The sequence below is a fragment of the Rattus norvegicus genome, chromosome 3 (genome assembly GCF_036323735.1).
Source record: "Rattus norvegicus strain BN/NHsdMcwi chromosome 3, GRCr8, whole genome shotgun sequence".
Taxonomy (NCBI): domain Eukaryota; kingdom Metazoa; phylum Chordata; class Mammalia; order Rodentia; family Muridae; genus Rattus; species Rattus norvegicus.
In genome coordinates, this window is record NC_086021.1 from 4,004,370 (window position 1) to 4,023,040 (window position 18,671).

At 41.8% G+C, this 18,671-nt stretch overlaps 1 protein-coding gene across 1 annotated transcript; it reads right to left on the reverse strand.

Annotated features, from left to right (window-relative positions):
• Positions 1-418: 418 nt before the first annotated feature.
• Positions 419-2,506, reverse strand: LOC134486229 (Y-linked testis-specific protein 1-like). The gene is made up of 2 exons (XM_063285151.1): positions 2,360-2,506; positions 419-1,290 (listed from the first exon to the last, which is right to left on the reverse strand). Exon 2 carries the CDS (start codon positions 1,134-1,136, stop codon positions 483-485), a length of 654 nt encoding a protein of 217 aa, XP_063141221.1. The 5' UTR covers positions 1,137-1,290; positions 2,360-2,506; the 3' UTR covers positions 419-482.
• Between the last annotated feature and the right edge of the window lie 16,165 nt (positions 2,507-18,671).

Consider the following 18,671-nt stretch of genomic DNA (forward strand, 5'->3'; position numbering starts at 1 on the left):
CACCTCAGAGAGTCTATCTATTTCTGGCCCCTCTCCACTGCTTCCTAAACATCCATCTTTTTCCCCCATGCCATCCCTGCTCCTCTAAGCCTCATCTCCACTTCTTTTCTCTCCCTAAAGACCAGACCAGCTCAGTCCTGTTTGTTTTAGTCTATGTGACATTAGACTTACTGTTCACAGCCTTGACCTTTCCGGCTTCCTCTCCATGTTCCATCCACCACAGTCCGTCTCCTCCACCAAAGTGTTCACACACAACACATCACATCGCACATTTTAATTTTTAGAGCAAAACAAATTCAACTGGAAAAGATACTGGGGTTGTCAAAGGCCCTTGGGTATCTGAAACACAGAAAAACATACATTTTCCCCCAATCCTATAAATTACCCATCTATGTCCCCCTCACTTTGTGCATTTCACCTTAACGGATCTTTTCCACCAGATTATAGATGTAGATGTGGATGTCGCCATCAAACTTGGTGAACTACACAGAAGGCTTGGCTAGAACTTGGTAAATGACTTTGTCGATCTGTTTGGACCCGTTGCTTCTGGTGAACTGCACACATTGACCGGTTAAGATGTCGCTGTCAACGTCAGACTTCACCTCTGCTGGAGGATTCTCTGAAATGATACTGAGGTTACCTTCTGCATAATCATCCAAGAGCTGGTAGATGTATAGGACTGTATCTTTCTCGTAGGTGATGTAAAACCAGTCCTTCATGATCGGCACCTGGGATGGGACCACCCCCCTCCAGTTATCCTTAGAACCATGTTTGCCCTCAAATTTATGCTCCACAGCTCGGCCAACCATGGCACTGGCAGGATGGGCATCTTTCACTTGAGGAAACACTACTTTGGGAGTCAAGACCTTAAGCTTTAAAATCCTCTCATCACTGTGAAGTTCCAGTCCGTAGACACAATCAATTCCATCATACTTGACCAGATAGAGAGAGGGATTTGTTGGCAGTTGATCTAGAACGACGGCCTTCCATTGGGTGACGGGCTCATCGCCTTCCTTCCATCCATGAGAAATTCTGCAGCCCACAATGTTCCCCAGGGCCTGGGGAGAAGGCCTCCTCCTCCTCCGCTCCTGGAAGGATGGTGTGCTCATCCTCCTCAGACACATCCTCTTCTTCATGGCTGTAGACCTCGTGTGGTAGGCCACGGCATCCTGGTCCACTGTCTTGTGGCTACCGTTCTGTGTTCAGGCTTCACACTTGCCCGTGGCCTGGGTTTGAAGAGCTCGCCTGCTTAAACCAGACGCAATGCTGTTGCCGCTGTCATGTGAGTGCCTGCAAGAACAATGGGGGTGGGGTGGGGGAGGGCACTGGACCAAGGCTCTTGTCTAAGAGAACTTTGGAGCAGGTGAGGAAGGTGATGGTAGACAGGTTTGAGCATCTGAATCTTATTCTGTCATAATCAGAAGTTTGTAGGAGGGCTGGGCAATGGTGGAGCACACCTTTACTTCCAGCATTCAAGAGGCAGAGGGAGGCAGACCTCTGTGACATCAAGGCCAGCCTGGTCTACAGAGTTAGTTCCAGGATAGCCAAAGCTACCCACAGAAAAACCCTGCTTCAAAAATCAAAATGTAAAGTTCAAAGGGAAATGAACAAATGGTACTCTACAGCTCAGAATAAGATATTCAGACACATTTCTTCAGCCCGAGGCACTTTACCTCTGCTGAGGAACCTCTCCTTGAATGTCTAGGTCAGTGTGGGATTAAGTATCCCGTCCCCCAATTTAAGCAAGCAGAACAGAGAAAGGATAGCAAAGGAGCCAGAAGGATGGCCACACCCCTCTTCTACCCTCTAACTATGAACTATGTGGCAACATCCACAAGTATCTGCCCAGAGACACAGCACACCAGTCCACTGGCTTTCTGTATTGTGCATCCTGACCCAGACCCAGGTTTATTCCGCGAAGCTGTTGCATCTTCGACCGCAACAAGAGCCTTTTGTGTAGGCAACAACAGCCACTTAGAAATAATATCTCCTGGGTTTGGGATTTAGCTCAGTGGTAGAGCAGTTGCCTAGCAAGCACAAGGCCCTGGGTTCGGTCCTCAGCTCCGAAAAAAAAAAAAACAAAAAAACAAAAAAACAAAGGAACCAAAAAAAAAAAAACCCAAAGAAATATTATCTCCTAAAATGCACAGGCACAGAGAGGAGCTTTGGCATTTTAGTAGAATTATGAATTAGATATTGTTAGCAAAGGATGATAAACTCCGGAGACTGACTAGCCTAGACCATCCGCCGACCTCTCAAACATGGAAGACATCAGAACAGACGGTTACTCGCTGTACGAGGGAAAACTTTTAGCTTTCTGGGCTACAAGGGTCCCAGTTATCTTCATAAATGTATTTACCGAGAGAAAATGTCCTAGTCGCCCAGATTCTGTCTTCTGAAACCGGTCAGGCATCAAAAGGCTGTTGAACAATTGTGGGGTTCAGGAGCTGAACTGGCTTTCACACCCCGCTGCGAAGATAGTGAACACACCTTCAGGGGAGTCTAGCGCCCGCAAGTGGAAGAGAAGCGCAACCTCCGCCCAGTGCTCTGTGACATCATTCAGGCTCTGCTTACGTCATAGAAGCCCTCTCAGTCCAGTTCCTTCCCTAGTTACGCTTAGAAACTTCCAGCATCTAGGTTTTAGCTTCTCATGTAGCCTCGTGGAGGCCCAAAGTAAAGTCCCCACCCAAATATTCTGATGACTCGAGTCACAGTCTGCCCATGTAGCTCTTTTCATGCATTTTATTTTTCTGAAAAAGTCTTTGGTTTCTGATTCACCATCATCCTTGGTGGTTATTTTCCCAGCTCCTATCGTTCCTTTGGTTATCTTTAAGCCATTCTCCATATCAGAAATATTGGTAGGCTCTCTCTCCAAGGCAGGCCACTGGATAGCCCCCCAAAATTAGCTTTATCAAACCCACAATTAGAGGAGGGCCATTTTTATTCAAACAAAGCTGGAATTTGACAGGATTAAGTACCTTGTATTGAGGTCAATGGCGATCATGAATTATGGATTCTTTGCAAAGAGCAAAAAAAAAATTAGCTCCTGGACCTGCTTCCAAAGTCGGGATAAACTAATGATAAACCCGATATCGACCAGTCATATTTTAAATGTCTTTAAAATTAACAGCACTTCTGGTTACAAGGAATTTATTAGATCAAATGCAGCAAAACAGGATGAAATAGATGAGGTAATTTTATTTTTGAAATATGGGTAGACAGAATACTGGATGCAGGTAAGGATGGAATTTACCTGTAAATTACAGGGCACTTTAATTGTTTGTGTCACATAGTTCTTCAGATCTTCAAAAGGATTCTTTTCAGAATCCTCCCCTGTCCCCACCACACTCTGACCCTCCCTTACCTCTTCCCAGGAATTCCCTTCCACTTTACCATTATAATTTTTATATGTACTCAGAGCTTAACAACTTATGGCAGCTTTTTAAAATCTGACCACTTTTCTAAGTGCACCATCTTCTTTTTCTCCCTTCTATCTTAGTTTTAACCACATTTTCCTTCACACTTTGAGTTTTACTCTCTCTCTGCTCTTATCACTCCTCTGCCATTATGTGACTTTGGTCCACTATGTGGCTGACCTCAATGTGGGGTTAACTCAAAGGACATGATTTTCCCCCTTTTCTCCCCTTCATCTTCCTTCTCTAGGCACATGCTGAGATATACAGCATTGGGGATTTTTTTAAGCCTGGAAAGCAAACACACACACACACACACACACACACACACACACACACACACACACACACAGAGAAACACTCATACAAACCAAACACACAAACACACACATACATACACACACACACATACGCACATACACACAGAAACACTCATACATACCAAAGCATACAAACACACACATACATACACACACAAACACACACACACACGCACACACAAACAGACACACAAACATACACATACATACACACAAACACACAAATACAGAGAGAGAGACAGAAGCAGAGACAGAGAGAGACACAGAGTGAGACAGAGAGCCCCTAAGAAAACACGTAATATCATCTTTCTAAGAACAATAAACAGAGACAACTTTCAAAAAAGTGAAGAACAAGTGGGCAACAAGAAGACCAATCTCATCATAGCCATCAACTTGAGGAGGAAAGAGTTTGTCTCACTCTATCTTCTAGGTTCCCTTCTGTTACTGAGCGACGTTGGGGCAGGAACTCAGGCAGGACTCTAGAGGCAGGAAAGGAAGCAGAGACAACTTAGAAATGCTGGGTACTGGATTGCTATCCATGACCTACTCAGCTTTCTCTCCTTCTCCTACAACCCAGGGCCACCTTCATAGGGGATGACACTCCCCATAGTGGGCTACACCCTTCCACATCAACCATCAAAAATAAATTCCTTACAGATGTGGCAAACGGCCAATCTGATGGAGGCAATTCTTCAGCTGAGGCTCCTTCTTCCCAGGTTTAGTCAAACTGACAATAAAAACTAACCAGGACCCTGCACATCCATTCTGATTGCCACACTGTGTGCAATAGATAAGCCATTGGAATAACCTTAGCTGTTGATCACTGTACGAATGGCTGAAAAAACGTGATATACATTGATGTGATTCTCATCTATGTGTAAGAGGAAAGGGTTTCGTTCTCAGAAAAACAGAAGGGAGTGTAAAATACAATAGGTTAAGTGAAACAAGCCAGACTCAAACAGACGATTGTGGAATTTAGATTTTAATAAGGGATATTAAGTGAAAAGGGCATTTAGGAAGAGGAAGGGGAGCAGCAGGGTGTGTGTGTGTGTGAGTGTGTGTGTGTGTGCGTGTGTGTGTGTGTGTGTGTGTGTGTGTGTGTGTGTGTGGTGGAAATGGAGGTGAGTTGTAAGGATGAAGATGGCTAATGTACAGTATAAACCTGTACAAGGAGTCACCAGCAAGCCCACTGACTTATACATTTAAAGAACATCGATATAAGAGAACTGAGTCTAAAACAATGTTTTGATTAAATTGGGGGTTTATAGTTTAGAGATTCCGTAAAGTTTACTCATATTTTCCTTCCCACAGGTGGCTCTTGCTGTTTCGAACTTGATACTGGTGACAGGATATCGCAATGAGCTTTGGTGTCTGTACCTCATTAATCACCCCGAATTCACATCATTCAGTGAGGCTACCGTGGGGAAGGAGGTAGTTAGAGATCTTACGGGTACACCACGTGGGAAGAATAAAGCCCACCCACACTATAGATTTCCAAATATTCACCGTCATCTCTGGTTTGAATGTGATCGCCCAAAAGTTATTTTCTGAAGATTAATCCCCAGTTGGAATGTAGTTGTGAAGAATTGATTAGGTCAAGAGGGATGCGACCTACAAATAAAGATCCAATAATGATGCTATTGTGGAAAAAGGTTCAATTATGAAAGGGAGTTTGGCTCCCTCTCTTGTCTTCCGAGCCCATTGGATCCCTTCTGTGGTGACAACCCACAAGAACTCCTTCCTCGGCCGATGGTCTCTTCATCTCCGATTTACAGGCTTTTGAATCAGAATTATACAGAATCTGCCTCATTATAGACTAGCCCATCGGTGCCATTCTGTTTGTCCATAACAGCATGAACATGCCTCAAAATTGTGAGCAGCTGGGTCATATGGGAAAGCGAAGCTGGCAGAGTGGACTAGGTGGTTAGTGCAGACTGAGGACAAGGTGGGTTCAGGGTTAGCGTCTGTGCTCTTCGTGAAAGAAACAGCACAGAGGAAGAGTGTAGGATGGAAAGGTGGAGCTTGGGAGGCACTCAGACATCTACTGTTGGCCTTGTGAGGACAAGGAGCCATTAGGTAAGAGGGAAGATTGCTAGGGATACCTTCAGCCAATGTTTTTGTCTAGCAGAACCCTTTTTAGAATCCTCATCTTCGAGGATGTAAAAAAACTGCCTGGAGTCATTTGATTCATCAGTAACCATCAAGAGTGTGCCCACTATTCCAGAGGGACCCAGGAAAAAGCCTGATCATGGAAGATCCTTTGCCTTCCAGAGATGGAGACTCCTCCCAGGCATCACTGGGCAACCCATCTACGTCGGTAAGGGCCTCCCACTAAGTCCAGAGCAGTGGTCCTTAACACTTGGATTGAGACCCCTTTGGGAGCTCAAATGGCCCTTGCACAGGAGTCACATATCATATATCCTGTACATCAGACATTTACATCACAATTCATAACTATAGCAAAATTAAAGTTATGAAGTAGCAATGAAATAATTTTACAGTTGGTGGAGCTGTATGAAAAGGTTACGTTAGGAAGGTTGAGAACCTCTCTTCCTGACCCCTCTAAGATATACCTGTCGGTGTGGACTGGAGGTATAATCCCTTTTATTCAATCAGGCAAATCCAGAAAAACCAAAACACCACCATAAGGTTATGAAGGATAAACAGCCACTGCACCCACAGTGTCAGGACTGCTGACATCTTAGACAAACAATGTCAAAATGGAAATCACGTCACACCATGACCATCCCCCTAAATGAAAAGCAGAGGAGAAAAACCAGTTCCCTGGTGGTGGCACCAGGAGAAAACCCTTGTCAGAATCATCAGCAAGGATTTTAAATCCAGGATTCAAGCGTTGTCGATGAGAAACTTCCAAAACAAAAGTATACACATCATCCTGGTGATGTAATAGAAGGAACAAGAGAAAATCGAATAGGAACTCACTGAATTAAAACAAACACTAAAAGTAGGAATTAAAGGCATGTCTGGGCAAGATGAACAATGAAGTGGAGTTTAGAGCAGGCAGAAAGGGCTGGGAAGATGGCTCACTGGTTGGGAACACTGGTTGTTCTTGCAGAGGACCAGGGTGCAGAGGATCTAATGGACTCTTTGGTCAACACACACACACACACACACACACACACACAAACACACACACAAACACAAAACACACACACACTCACATACACATACACACAAACACAAACACACACACACCCACTCACATAAACACACACACATACACACACACAAACACACACAAACACACACACACAAACACACACACACACACACACACACACCATAGAGATAAATTTAAAAAACAAATTAAAAAAAGAAGGAGCCAGGTATGCCCCTTAAACCCAGCACTCAGAAGCAGGATGATCTCTCTGACTTCAAGGCCGACCTGGTTTATACAGTGAGTTTCAGGCCAGCCCTACCTACATAATGAAACCCAGTGTCAAAATAAAACAGAAAAGAGTTTTCTATTTATTTCTGATAATGTAGGCAACAGAGAAACTATTTCTACAGAGAAAGAACTTATTGTTGAGAGAATCAGTGGGCTGGAAGGAGACCCAAATTCTCTTTGTCACTAACTCCATCACAGCATCAGCAGGAAGCAAGAATGGGTACAGCTAAAAGGAAGCAGGCGATCATGAGTAAAGCTGTGGACAGGCATCAGCCCATCAGCAACAGAAGCAGGCAGAAAACCAGCTTGGATGAGATGGCGTCACCAGCCAATGTTTCTGACTGACAGTCCCTAGTAGCACCAGGATGTTCTTTTCCTTCAAGTACCCTGGGCTTTTCAGACACTCAGAAACCACAAAACAAAGTGTGGCAAATGCCTAAGAAAAGATGTCCTTTGGGACGTATTTGTGTATACAGTTTTCATGTAGCCCAGGCTGGCCTCAAACACCCTATGCACCCGAGGATGATTTTGAACTGCTGGTTCTCCTCCTGGTAATGGGACTATGGGCATGGACCACCACACCAGGCTTATGAGGTATTGTAGGTGGAGCCCAGAGGGATGTGAGAACCAAGTGAGCACTCTGTCCACTGAGCTGCATCTCCAGCCCCTCGGGATGTGTTCTGCTAATACAACAAAACTAAAATAGACGTCTTCAATGAGAGACAACAGGAGTCTCCCAGTCCAGAAACATTAAATTACACATTCACAAGTAATACATATGTCAAGAAATAATGAAAATATGTAACAGTAAGAAAAAAAGACTAAGATAGGAAACATAGTATCAAAATGTGTGAGATATTACTATGAAGGTGCTCAGACAAAATTTTATTTAAAACACTAATTCTTATATTAGAAACAAAGATCAACAACCTAAATTTTTATCTACACTAGAAAATAAGAAAATTATTAATTCAATGGAAAAATAATTGTTAAAATGAACCCCAAAACACTAAAAATAAGAAATTAACAAAAAAAAGCCAATGAAACACAATTAGTTTCCTTTTTTAAAGCAAAGAATGGTATTTTGTCATCTCAGTTAGACCTAGACAGAAAAATATAAGGTACATTCTGTTTGGCGATTAAAAAAGAAAAAAAAAAAAGAAATTGCCGTGTTTTAGAGTTTATGCAGAACACTGAAACTGGTACCACAGACAAAAATTAAAAAAAAATTATTCATCATTTTTAATGACAGTGTTTATACTCAACTTGTCTCCCCTCTAATCTGTTTAATATCAGACAAGATTTCCAGGGTGGCCATATGGAGATTATTCAGTGTTGAAATGGAAGCACAGCGTTGTATTCCCAAAACAGACTCTGGTTGAGAACATCATTGTTTTTATCACGAGGAAACTAACATAAGATCCAAGCCCAGTCTCCTGAAGCGTTGTCCCATCTTAGAGACATTTCTTTTTTTTTTTTTTTTTATTTTTTATTTTTTTTTATTTTTTTTTTATTAACTTGAGTATTTCTTATATACATTTCGAGTGTTATTCCCTTTCCCGGTTTCCGGGCAAACATCCCCCTCCCCCCTCCCCTTCCTTATGGGTGTTCCCCTCCCAACCCTCCCCCCATTGCCGCCCTCCCCCCATAGACTAGTTCACTGTGGGTTCAGTCTTAGCAGGACCCAGGGCTTCCCCTTCCACTGGTGCTCTTACTAGGATATTCATTGCTACCTATGGGGTCAGAGTCCAGGGTCAGTCCATGTATAGTCTTTAGGTAGTGGCTTAGTCCCTGGAAGCTCTGGTTGCTTGGCATTGTTGTACTTTTGGGGTCTTGAGCCCCTTCAAGCTCTTCCAGTTCTTTCTCTGATTCCTTCAATAGGGGACCTATTCTCAGTTCAGTGGTTTGCTGCTGGCATTCGCCTCTATATTTGCTGTATTCTGGCTGTGTCTCTCAGGAGCGATCTACATCCGGCTCCTGTCGGTCTGCACTTCTTTGCTTCATCCATCTTGTCTAATTGGGTGGCTGTATATGTATGGGCCACATGTGGGGCAGGCTCTGAATGGGTGTTCCTTCAGTCTCTGTTTTAATCTTTGCCTCTCCCTTCCCTGCCAAGGGTATTCTTTTTCCTCATTTAAAGAAGGAGTGAAGCATTCACATTTTGATCATCCGTCTTGAGTTTCGTTTGTTCTAGGGATCTAGGGTAATTCAAGCATTTGGGCTAATAGCCACTTATCAATGAGTGCATACCATGTATGTCTTTCTGTGATTGGGTTAGCTCACTCAGGATGATATTTTCCAGTTCCAACCATTTGCCTACGAATTTCATAAACTCGTTGTTTTTGATAGCTGAGTAATATTCCATTGTGTAGATGTACCACATTTTCTGTATCCATTCCTCTGTTGAAGGGCATCTGGGTTCTTTCCAGCTTCTGGCTATTATAAATAAGGCTGCGATGAACATAGTGGAGCACGTGTCTCTTTTATATGTTGAGGCATCTTTTGGGTATATGCCCAAGAGAGGTATAGCTGGATCATCAGGCAGTTCAATGTCCAATTTTCTGAGGAACCTCCAGACTGATTTCCAGAATGGTTTTACCAGTCTGCAATCCCACCAACAATGGAGGAGTGTTCCTCTTTCTCCACATCCTCGCCAGCATCTGCTGTCACCTGAGTTTTTGATCTTAGCCAATCGCACTGGTGTGAGGTGAAATCTCAGGGTTGTTTTGATTTGCATTTCCCTTATGACTAAAGATGTTGAACATTTCTTTAGGTGTTTCTCAGCCATTCGGCATTCCTCAGCTGTGAATTCTTTGTTTAGCTCTGAACCCCATTTTTTAATAGGGTTATTTGTTTCCCTGCGGTCTAACTTCTTGAGTTCTTTGTATATTTTGGAAATAAGGCCTTAGAGACATTTCTTAAGACAGCATTTCAGCTTTGTCATATTTTTCTGCAAAGGTCGAAACAGACTTGATTGCTGCTCTGTTTGGTTTGCCGTGCTGCTTGGGAGATCCTGGACCATCGGAGATGACGAAAGTTCTCCCCCACATCCCCAACCCACAGCACTGGTATCAGTGTACAGGAAATAGAGAGACAGAAATGAAAAAGGAAAAAAAACTGTTGTTGTTTGGAGAAGAGTCATGAAAGTAGGCTAAGCTGACCTTGGAATTTCTATGTAGCCCAGGTTGGCCTTGGAATTACTATGTAGCCCAAGCTGGCCATGGACTTACTCTGTAGCCCAGGCCGGCCTTGGATTTACGATGTAGCCCAGGCTGTCTTTGGACTTTCTATGTAGCCCAGGCTGGATTTGAAATTGTGATCTTCGCGAATATTGAGAAATAGGTATGTACTAACACACTCAGCTTTGTATGTGTTATTATAAGTGACTCATCTGTGGCCCCTCATTTGCCAGCCTCCCTCAACATCAACAACAGCATCCACAACCACCCACTAGAATGATCCCATCCTTTAACTCATCTGATAAGGTCAGACTTTACAGAACAGAGAGTCATCAGGGTCCTCCTCCTTATTAGAACACATTTGTGTGGAGGGATTTGAGTGATTGTTTGAGTGAGCCAATCATACTTTAACCTGGTTCTGATATTATGACCAAGACAGAAAGAAAAAAAAGAGTAAGAAAACAAAAGTAAAGGAGATGGGTCCAACACCGGGACTTGAACCTTAGCAATTGAGGAGATGGCTCACATGTCTCAGGTAAATGATGGGTAGGCTTTGTGGCCCACATAGAATCCCAGTCCAGGGAAGTAGAGATAGGGCAGATCCCCAGGGCAAGATAGCTGTCAAGACTAGTCATATTGGTGAACTCTGGGTTTGACTGAGAAATGCTGCTTCAATGAATAAGGTAGAGGAGAAAATGTATTAGTCCTTACATTATACACTGCACGTGCATGTATGTACACACACACACACACACACACACACACACACACACACAGACACACACACATACACAGGAACAAAACAAAAAACCTTGGACTTAAGGCATTGTCTCCACTGTAGTAGCACATAGTAGGAGGTAGGGATCTAAATAAGTGTTCCTTTCCACCCCCACAAAGACCAACATACTTATGAACCGTCAGCCCTGGATCTGTACAATCTGCCGAGGACTCCCAGACGTTTAGTTTAGTCTCCTCACTCTCTAACATATTCTGTTGTTCTGTTTCAGGAATCCTGAGCTGGGGCTCCGCTGACTTGATTCTCACTCCCAGTCTTGCATCCAAGACAACTTTCAGCTGCCATGTACTGATCCTTGGGATTCCCTGCCAAGGTACCCTGACTTGCATTTCTCACGAGGCCATGCCATGAAGCCAGAGAATGTGCGGCTGTCTTACTCTGCAATTTATTAGCTTAGAGTACTGGGAAATTGGCTCGACCTTTAAACTTCACTTCCCTCATGTATAAATGAGCAGGAGAACAATTCCAGTTCACCAGATCTACATTAGGAGTGAGTTAGAAAAACACAACAAAATGATTAGTGCCAATGTGTTTTATGAATGATAAGCAGGATTATTTATATGATTTGTAACATTGGAAATTATTGTACCTGGAACGTAACTGTTTTCATTATCTTTGCACAGATGATGCAAGGAAAGCATCTAGGATGCAGAAATGCTTCCTTTTTTGCTTTATTTCCAAGAAGCATTTCTTTCTGCTCCAATTATTTTTTTAAAACTGACTTTCCACTCCATCTCCCCTTAGGTGATTAGGTTAGAATGGGGTTTGGTGAGAGGGGTTATAAAACATGTTACAGAATATATCTACAAGATCATCTGTTGAGTTCAAATGGAGGCACCCTCCATGGATAAGCCATGCTCCCCCTGGTTGGAGGGCCTGGTCTACTGTGGGCAGCACCACCCTATGCAGGTGGGTCTGGACTCTGTAAAGGTAGTTGAATGTGAGCTTAGAGCAAGCCAGTGAGCAGTCTCTGTGCTTTCTGTTTCACAATCCTGTCCTGGTTTTCCTTGATTATGGGCTGGAACAGAGAAGATGAAATAAAATTTTCCCTTCAAAAGCTGGCTTTGGTGAGTGTATTTATCAGAGCAACAGAAAACCAAAATTAAGCAAAAAATCACAGTGCCAGATGTGGGATGTCTTCCTGAAAGTTGTTGACCAGCGAGATCCTAAAAGCCCTCACAATTTTACAGGTTGTTTCCATTGTTCTTCGTAGCCCTCCAGAACCTGATGGTAAGACCCTATCACTGAGGACACTGAATTGTTTTGGTCACAGGTCACAGAAGGGTCAATCTGAAGTTGAGGTGGAAGCATCCTCTATAATGGCTAGCCTTCCTGGTTCAAGAAAGTGCTATGTAGGCTTCCAGGGGAGAAAATCATCTACAACCTTACTCGGGGGTGAACCATTCAAGCTAATACGTCAGGAAAGATGTGCCCCTAATGTGTTAGTAGCTTCGCATTCATGGGAGTAACCAGTGGCTTTCCAATCGGATACAAGGCATATTGCACACGAGGGAATACAAATCAGGTTCTGCAAACTGGTCAAGAACCTATGGTTAGGGTGATATAGGTCCTATGAAAGAACCTAATGCTAAATACATTGTCGAACTTCCTTCCAAACATCCATATTTGTATCAATAGATCAGGGTTGCACTCAGCGCTCATCAGAGATGAAGACTCTGACTACCATGAGCAGAGAGGTACAGCTGGACAAAGTGCTGGGAATCAGTGGTGTTGGACTGTTCAGGTGGAAATAGGACAGCTAAGTATTCTCCTCCACAGCTCAGAGAACATCATGAAAGAGTGGGTGGAAGGAATGTAAGAACCAGAAGATGGGGAAGTGGACAGCAAAAGGATATCTTTTAGATTGGACCTAGTCATTGAACTCTTAAACTGATGGCGGCTATGGTCACGGGCACAAGACTTGGCACCTCAACACTTCATCACAGATGGGAGACGCCATGAAGACCCTCCCCTCCCTTGGCAATCAACATTTATTGGAGGAGGGTTCTATCCTGCAGGCTTAGATTTTTCAAGACCTAGGTAAGTAAGAGTTTTTAAACCCTTTAAACTTCCTCTAGCCCACCACCCACCAGAGGTAGTGGAAAGGAAAGGATAATAGGACAAACAAAGAACGATGTGGACCTGCTTAGAAATAGTTCTCTGGGGCGATTTCAATCTTCATCATCAGGATATCAGTTCAGTTGACATGAATCAGCAGACGTAGGTTGATCTACTTGCAAACACCATTCACGAATCACCAAGGACAGTTCCACCCAGTAGAAATTGCTGAGCTCTTCCAATTGGCCTGGGTTCGAGGAGGCAGAAAGAAGCCACCACAATGTCACCACAAGAACTTCTTGAGTTCTTTTCTCTTTACAAAGTCTTGACAAACAATGGTCAGTGAGGAAGGAAAGGTGAATCAATGCCACAGCATGGTCAATGAAGACCAGTGTCATCAAAGTACATTGAGCATCAGCGAAGAGTGTCAAGGCAAGCCAATGCCGTGGGGTTGCCCACTGTTGTCCAGGGTTATACTCGTACCCTTTCTAAACATCACATGCCCTTTTCCCAGGCAGCGACCAGAAACAACATGTGTTAGTCTCATGTGATCAGCTTTACGTGTGACTTAGTCTTTTTCCTTCACACTTTTTGTATTTTTATTTCTCTGTTAAGTTAGGCTTTGATGATGATGATGATTATGATGATGATTATTTCATTTTTATTATTATTTATTATTATAATTTTTATATTTAGTATATTTATTATTATTTTATTATCACCTTTATTATATTATATTATTATTAATACTTGTTGTTGTTATTATTTTTACTATTACTATCATGTATCTATTTGATATTTTCTATGATTCTAGTACTTTAACTGGTATCTCTTTCTGGTTTGGGGAATATTGTCCCCAGAAAATCACATACAAATAGTTATTGTGGCTGATTTTATTCTCATGCTTTTCATAGTGTACTGAAATTATGAATCAGGGACCCTGCCTCAGTTCGTTCTGATTGGTAAATAGAGATAATGATAGTCAGTGTCTAGGCAGGGCATACAGAGCAGGAATTTCAGGACGCTGGGACAAATGTCCGGAGAGGAAGAAGACATGGAGATTCTCCAGGACAGACTTTCAGGACAGAGAAGCAGCTGACATAGAGGAGCACGAGAATAAGCAGACCCAGAAGAGCTGCCCAATGGAGTCCAGGGCAAGAAAGATGGGATATAGATTTTAGCAAATAATAACGTGGGAATATAAGTGGGGGATAGTTTAGCCACATGGAGGTTAGGAAGTGGCCTTTCCATTGAGCTGTTATAGGCATAGAAAAATATAAAAGCTGTATGTGTGTGGCCTCCATCCATAAGCCCCCTCTCCCTATCCACTTCCTCTACCCTGTTTTGTTCAAATGTGCTTCCCCCTCCGCAAAACATCCCCTTGCTGCCTCCCCAGCATGACATTCTATTTCCGGAAGGCCCAGCCTTGGCACGACCAAGGGCTCCTCCCATTGGTGCAGAGCAAGGTCATGCTCTGCTACATATGCAGCTGGAGACACCAGTCTGTCCATGTGCAGTCTTCAGGAAGTGCTTTAGTCCCGCGGAGATCTGGTTCGTGACCCCTGTTGTACTTCCTGGGTTGCAAGGCACTTCCGCTCCTTTAATACTTTCTCTCTCTTCTCCAAAGGGGACCCTGTTCTCAGTGCAATGGTTGGCTGCATCAGCCTCGGTGTTTGTCATGATCTGGGAGAGCCTCTAAGGGGACAGCTCTATCAGGCTCCTGTGAGCATGCACTTGTTGGCCTCAGCAATGTTGTTTAGGTTTGGGGGCTGCATGCATGTGGGCTGCATCCCCAGGTGGTATAGGCTCAGAAGGGCTATTCCTTCAGTCTCTGCTCTAAACTTAATCTCCATATCATGTCCTATGAATATTTTTGTTTCCCCTTTTAATACAGACCATCCTCATTTGGTTCTTCTTTCTTCTTGAACTTAAAACGGTATGTGAATTGTAAGTTGGGTAATTCAAGTTTGGGGTAGTGTGTGTGTGTGTGTGAGTGTGTGTGTGTGTGTGTGTGTGTGTTTTATTTTTGTATTTTGTGTGTGTGTTTGTGTTTTATTTTTGTTTGTGTGTGTGTGTGTTATTTGGTTGTGGTGTGTGAATTGTATGATGGGTAATTCAAGTTTTTGGGGTATTTAGTGTGTGTGTGTGTGTGTTTTATTTTTGTATTTTGTGTGTGTGTGTGATTTGGTTGCGGTATGTGAATTTTATGTTGGGTAATTCAAGCTTTTGGGGTAGTGTGTGTGTGTGTGTGTGTGTGTGTGTGTGTGTGTGTGTTTGTGTGTTTTATTTCTGTTTTTTTTGTTAGTGTGTGTGTGATTTGGGCGCCTCATTCAGGATGGTATTTTATAGTTTCATTCATTTGCTTATAATTTCACGATGTCATTGTATTTGATTACTGAGGGGCTCTCCATTATGTAGATGAACCACATTTTCTGTATCCATTCCTGTGGTCAAATCATCTGGGTTCTTCCTAGCTTCTGACTATCATGAATACAGCTGCTATAAACAGAGTACAACGTGTGTCCTGGTTCTATGTTGGGGCATCATTTGGGAATATGCCCAGGAGTGGGGTAGGTAAATCCTCAGCATATACCATGTCCAATGTTCTGAGGAAAGCCCAGAGTAATTCCTGGAATATAGTACCTCATTTCAATCCCACCAATAATGGAGGAGTTTTACCCTTTCTCCACATGGTGACATGCATCTGTTGTTAACTGAATGGTTGATCTTAGCCATTCTGCCTGCTGTATCTTTTGATTTGCATTACCCTGATGAATAATGACGTTGAACATTTCTTTATGTATTTCACAGCCATTCAAAAAATTCTGCTGAAAATTATTTGTTTAGATCTGTACCCCATTTATAACGGGGTTATTTGACTTCCTGGAGTATAACTTCTTGAGTTCTTTGTACATATTGAATATTAGTTCTCTTTCAGATATAGGATGGCAAAGATCTTTTTTCAAGATATTAGTTGCCATTTTGTCATAATGACAGTGTTCCTTGCCTTACAGACACTTTGCATTTTTACAAGGTCCAATCTATCAACTCTTCGTAGTAAAGCATAAGCCACTGGTTTGATGTTCTGTTCAAGAAATTTTCCATTTTTATCATGTGTTCAAGCTTTTCCCCACTTTTTCTTCTATTGGTTTGTGTTTATCTCTTTTTTCTGGGTGCCCTTAATCCACTTGGCGTTCAGCTTTGTACAGCGTGATAAGAATGGATGGATTTACATTAATTTACACGCTGACATCTAGATGATCCAACACAGGTGTTCTAGTTGCCTGTCTCTGTACCAATACCATATAATTTTTATCACTATTGGTGGGTATTTAACTTGAGGTTAGGGATGTTGATTTCCACAGAATTTCTTTTATTTTGAGAATAGTTTCAACTTCCTTTTTTTTTCTTATTCTAAATGAACTTGCATATTTCTCTTTCTAACTGTATGTAGAATTTTGTTGAAATTTTCTTGGGGATTTCATTGAAACTGTAGATTGCTTTTGGCTAAGGGCCATTTTTGCTATATCAATACTGCCAATCCATGAACATGAAAAGACTTTCTATCTTCTGAGATTTTCTTCTTTAAGAAATTAAGTTCTTTTCATACGGCATATTCCCTTGCCTGATTTGAGTTACACTGAGGTTTTTTTTTCTTATTTGTGATTAGTGTGAAGAGTGCCATTTCCCTAATTTCTTTCTTGGTCTGTTTATTCATGGAATGTTACTGATATGTTTGAGTTAATTCTATACCCAGGACTTTGCTGAAGTTTTTTATCATGTGCAGTATTTCTCTGGTGGAAATTATGGAGTCACTTAAGTATACTATCATATCACCTGAAAATAGTGATATTGACCTCTTCCTTTAATATTTGTATCCCTTAGTCCTCCTTCTGTTGTCTAATTGGTCAGGCTAGCACATTGAGTACTATATTGTATAAGTAGGGAGAGAATGAAGAGCCTTGTCTAGTCCCTGATTTTAGAGGGAGATCTTCAAGATTCTCTTCATTTATTTTGATTTTTGGCTAAGGGTTTGCTGTACATTATCTTACTGTTGTTGAGTATGGTCCTTGAATTCCTATCATTGTAAGACTTTGGCAATGAAGGGATGTTTTATTTTGTCAAATGCTTTTGCAGCATCTAATGAGATGAAAATGTAATTTTTTTCTTTCAGTTTGGTTATCTAGTGGATTATGTTGTTGGAATTACATATTGAACTATCCTTGCATTCCTGTTAAGAAGTCTCCTTGGTAGTGATGGGTGATCATTTTTATGTGTTCATGGATTTGGTTTCCAATGATTTGATTGACTATTTTTTGTCAATATTCATAAGGGAAATTGGTCTGAAGTTCACTTTCTTTATTGGGTCTTTGTGTGCTATACGTATTAACATAAATGTGGCTTCATCGATGGAATTGGGTAGTGTTCCTCTGTTTGTATTTTGTGGAATATTTTGGACAATAGTGGTACTTGGTATTAGGAAGTGCTGATAGAATTTTCCACTAAAATCATTTGGTTCTGGGATCTTTTCCCAATTGGGAGCATTTTAATAAATGTATCTAATTTTTTTAGTATTCATGGTATATTTTAGATATTTTATCTGACCCTGACTTAACTTTGGTAACTGCTCCCTGTATAGAAAATTCATCATTTGATCCAGATTTTCTACTTTTCTTGAATATAAATTTCAGTAATATGGTACGATGATGTTTTGTGTTTCTGCAGATTCTGTTGTTTTGTATCCCTCTCATTTCTGATTTTGTTATTTGGATACTTTCTCTGTGTCCTTTTGTTATTCTAGCTCAGGTTTATCTATCATGTTGATTTACCCTTGGATCCAGCTCCTGGTTTTATTGATTTTTTTGTAGAGTTCGTTTTGTTTCTCCTTAGTTTATTTCAGAGCGGAGTTTGATTATTTCCTGCCTTCTGCTCCTCTTTGGTGTATCTGCTTCTTTTTGTTTTTCACCTTTATATATGTTGTCAAGCTGCTAATGTATGCTTTCTCCAGTTTCACTTTGGATATTCTCAGAGCTTTGAGTTTTCCTCTTAGCTATACTATCATTGTGTCCCATAAGTTTGAGTTTGTCGTGCCTTTCTTTTTCTTAAATTCTATAACATTTTGAATTTTTTTCTTTAGTTTTTCCTCTACCAAGTAATCACTGAGTAAAATATTGTTCGACGTCCATGTGTATTTGGGCTTTGTGACATTTTTGTTGTTATTGAAGTCCAGCCTTAGGTCATGGTAGTGTGAGAAAATGCATGGGATTATTTCACTCTTTTGTATCTGTTGATGCCTCTTTTATGACCAACATTATGATCAGTTTTGGAGAATGTGCCATGAGTTCCTGAGAATAAGGTATATTCTTTTGTTCAAGAATGAAATATTCTATAGATATGCTTAAATCCATTTGGTTCAAAATCCGTTAATTTCTCTGTGTCTCCCTTTTCCCATTCCATGATCTGGCCATTGCTGAGTGTGGGTTGTTGAAGTCTCCC

Bases quoted from the DNA above. Each gene is read 5' to 3' on its own strand.
- LOC134486229 (XM_063285151.1), bottom strand. From the start codon at position 1,136: ATGAAGAAGAGGATGTGTCTGAGGAGGATGAGCACACCATCCTTCCAG.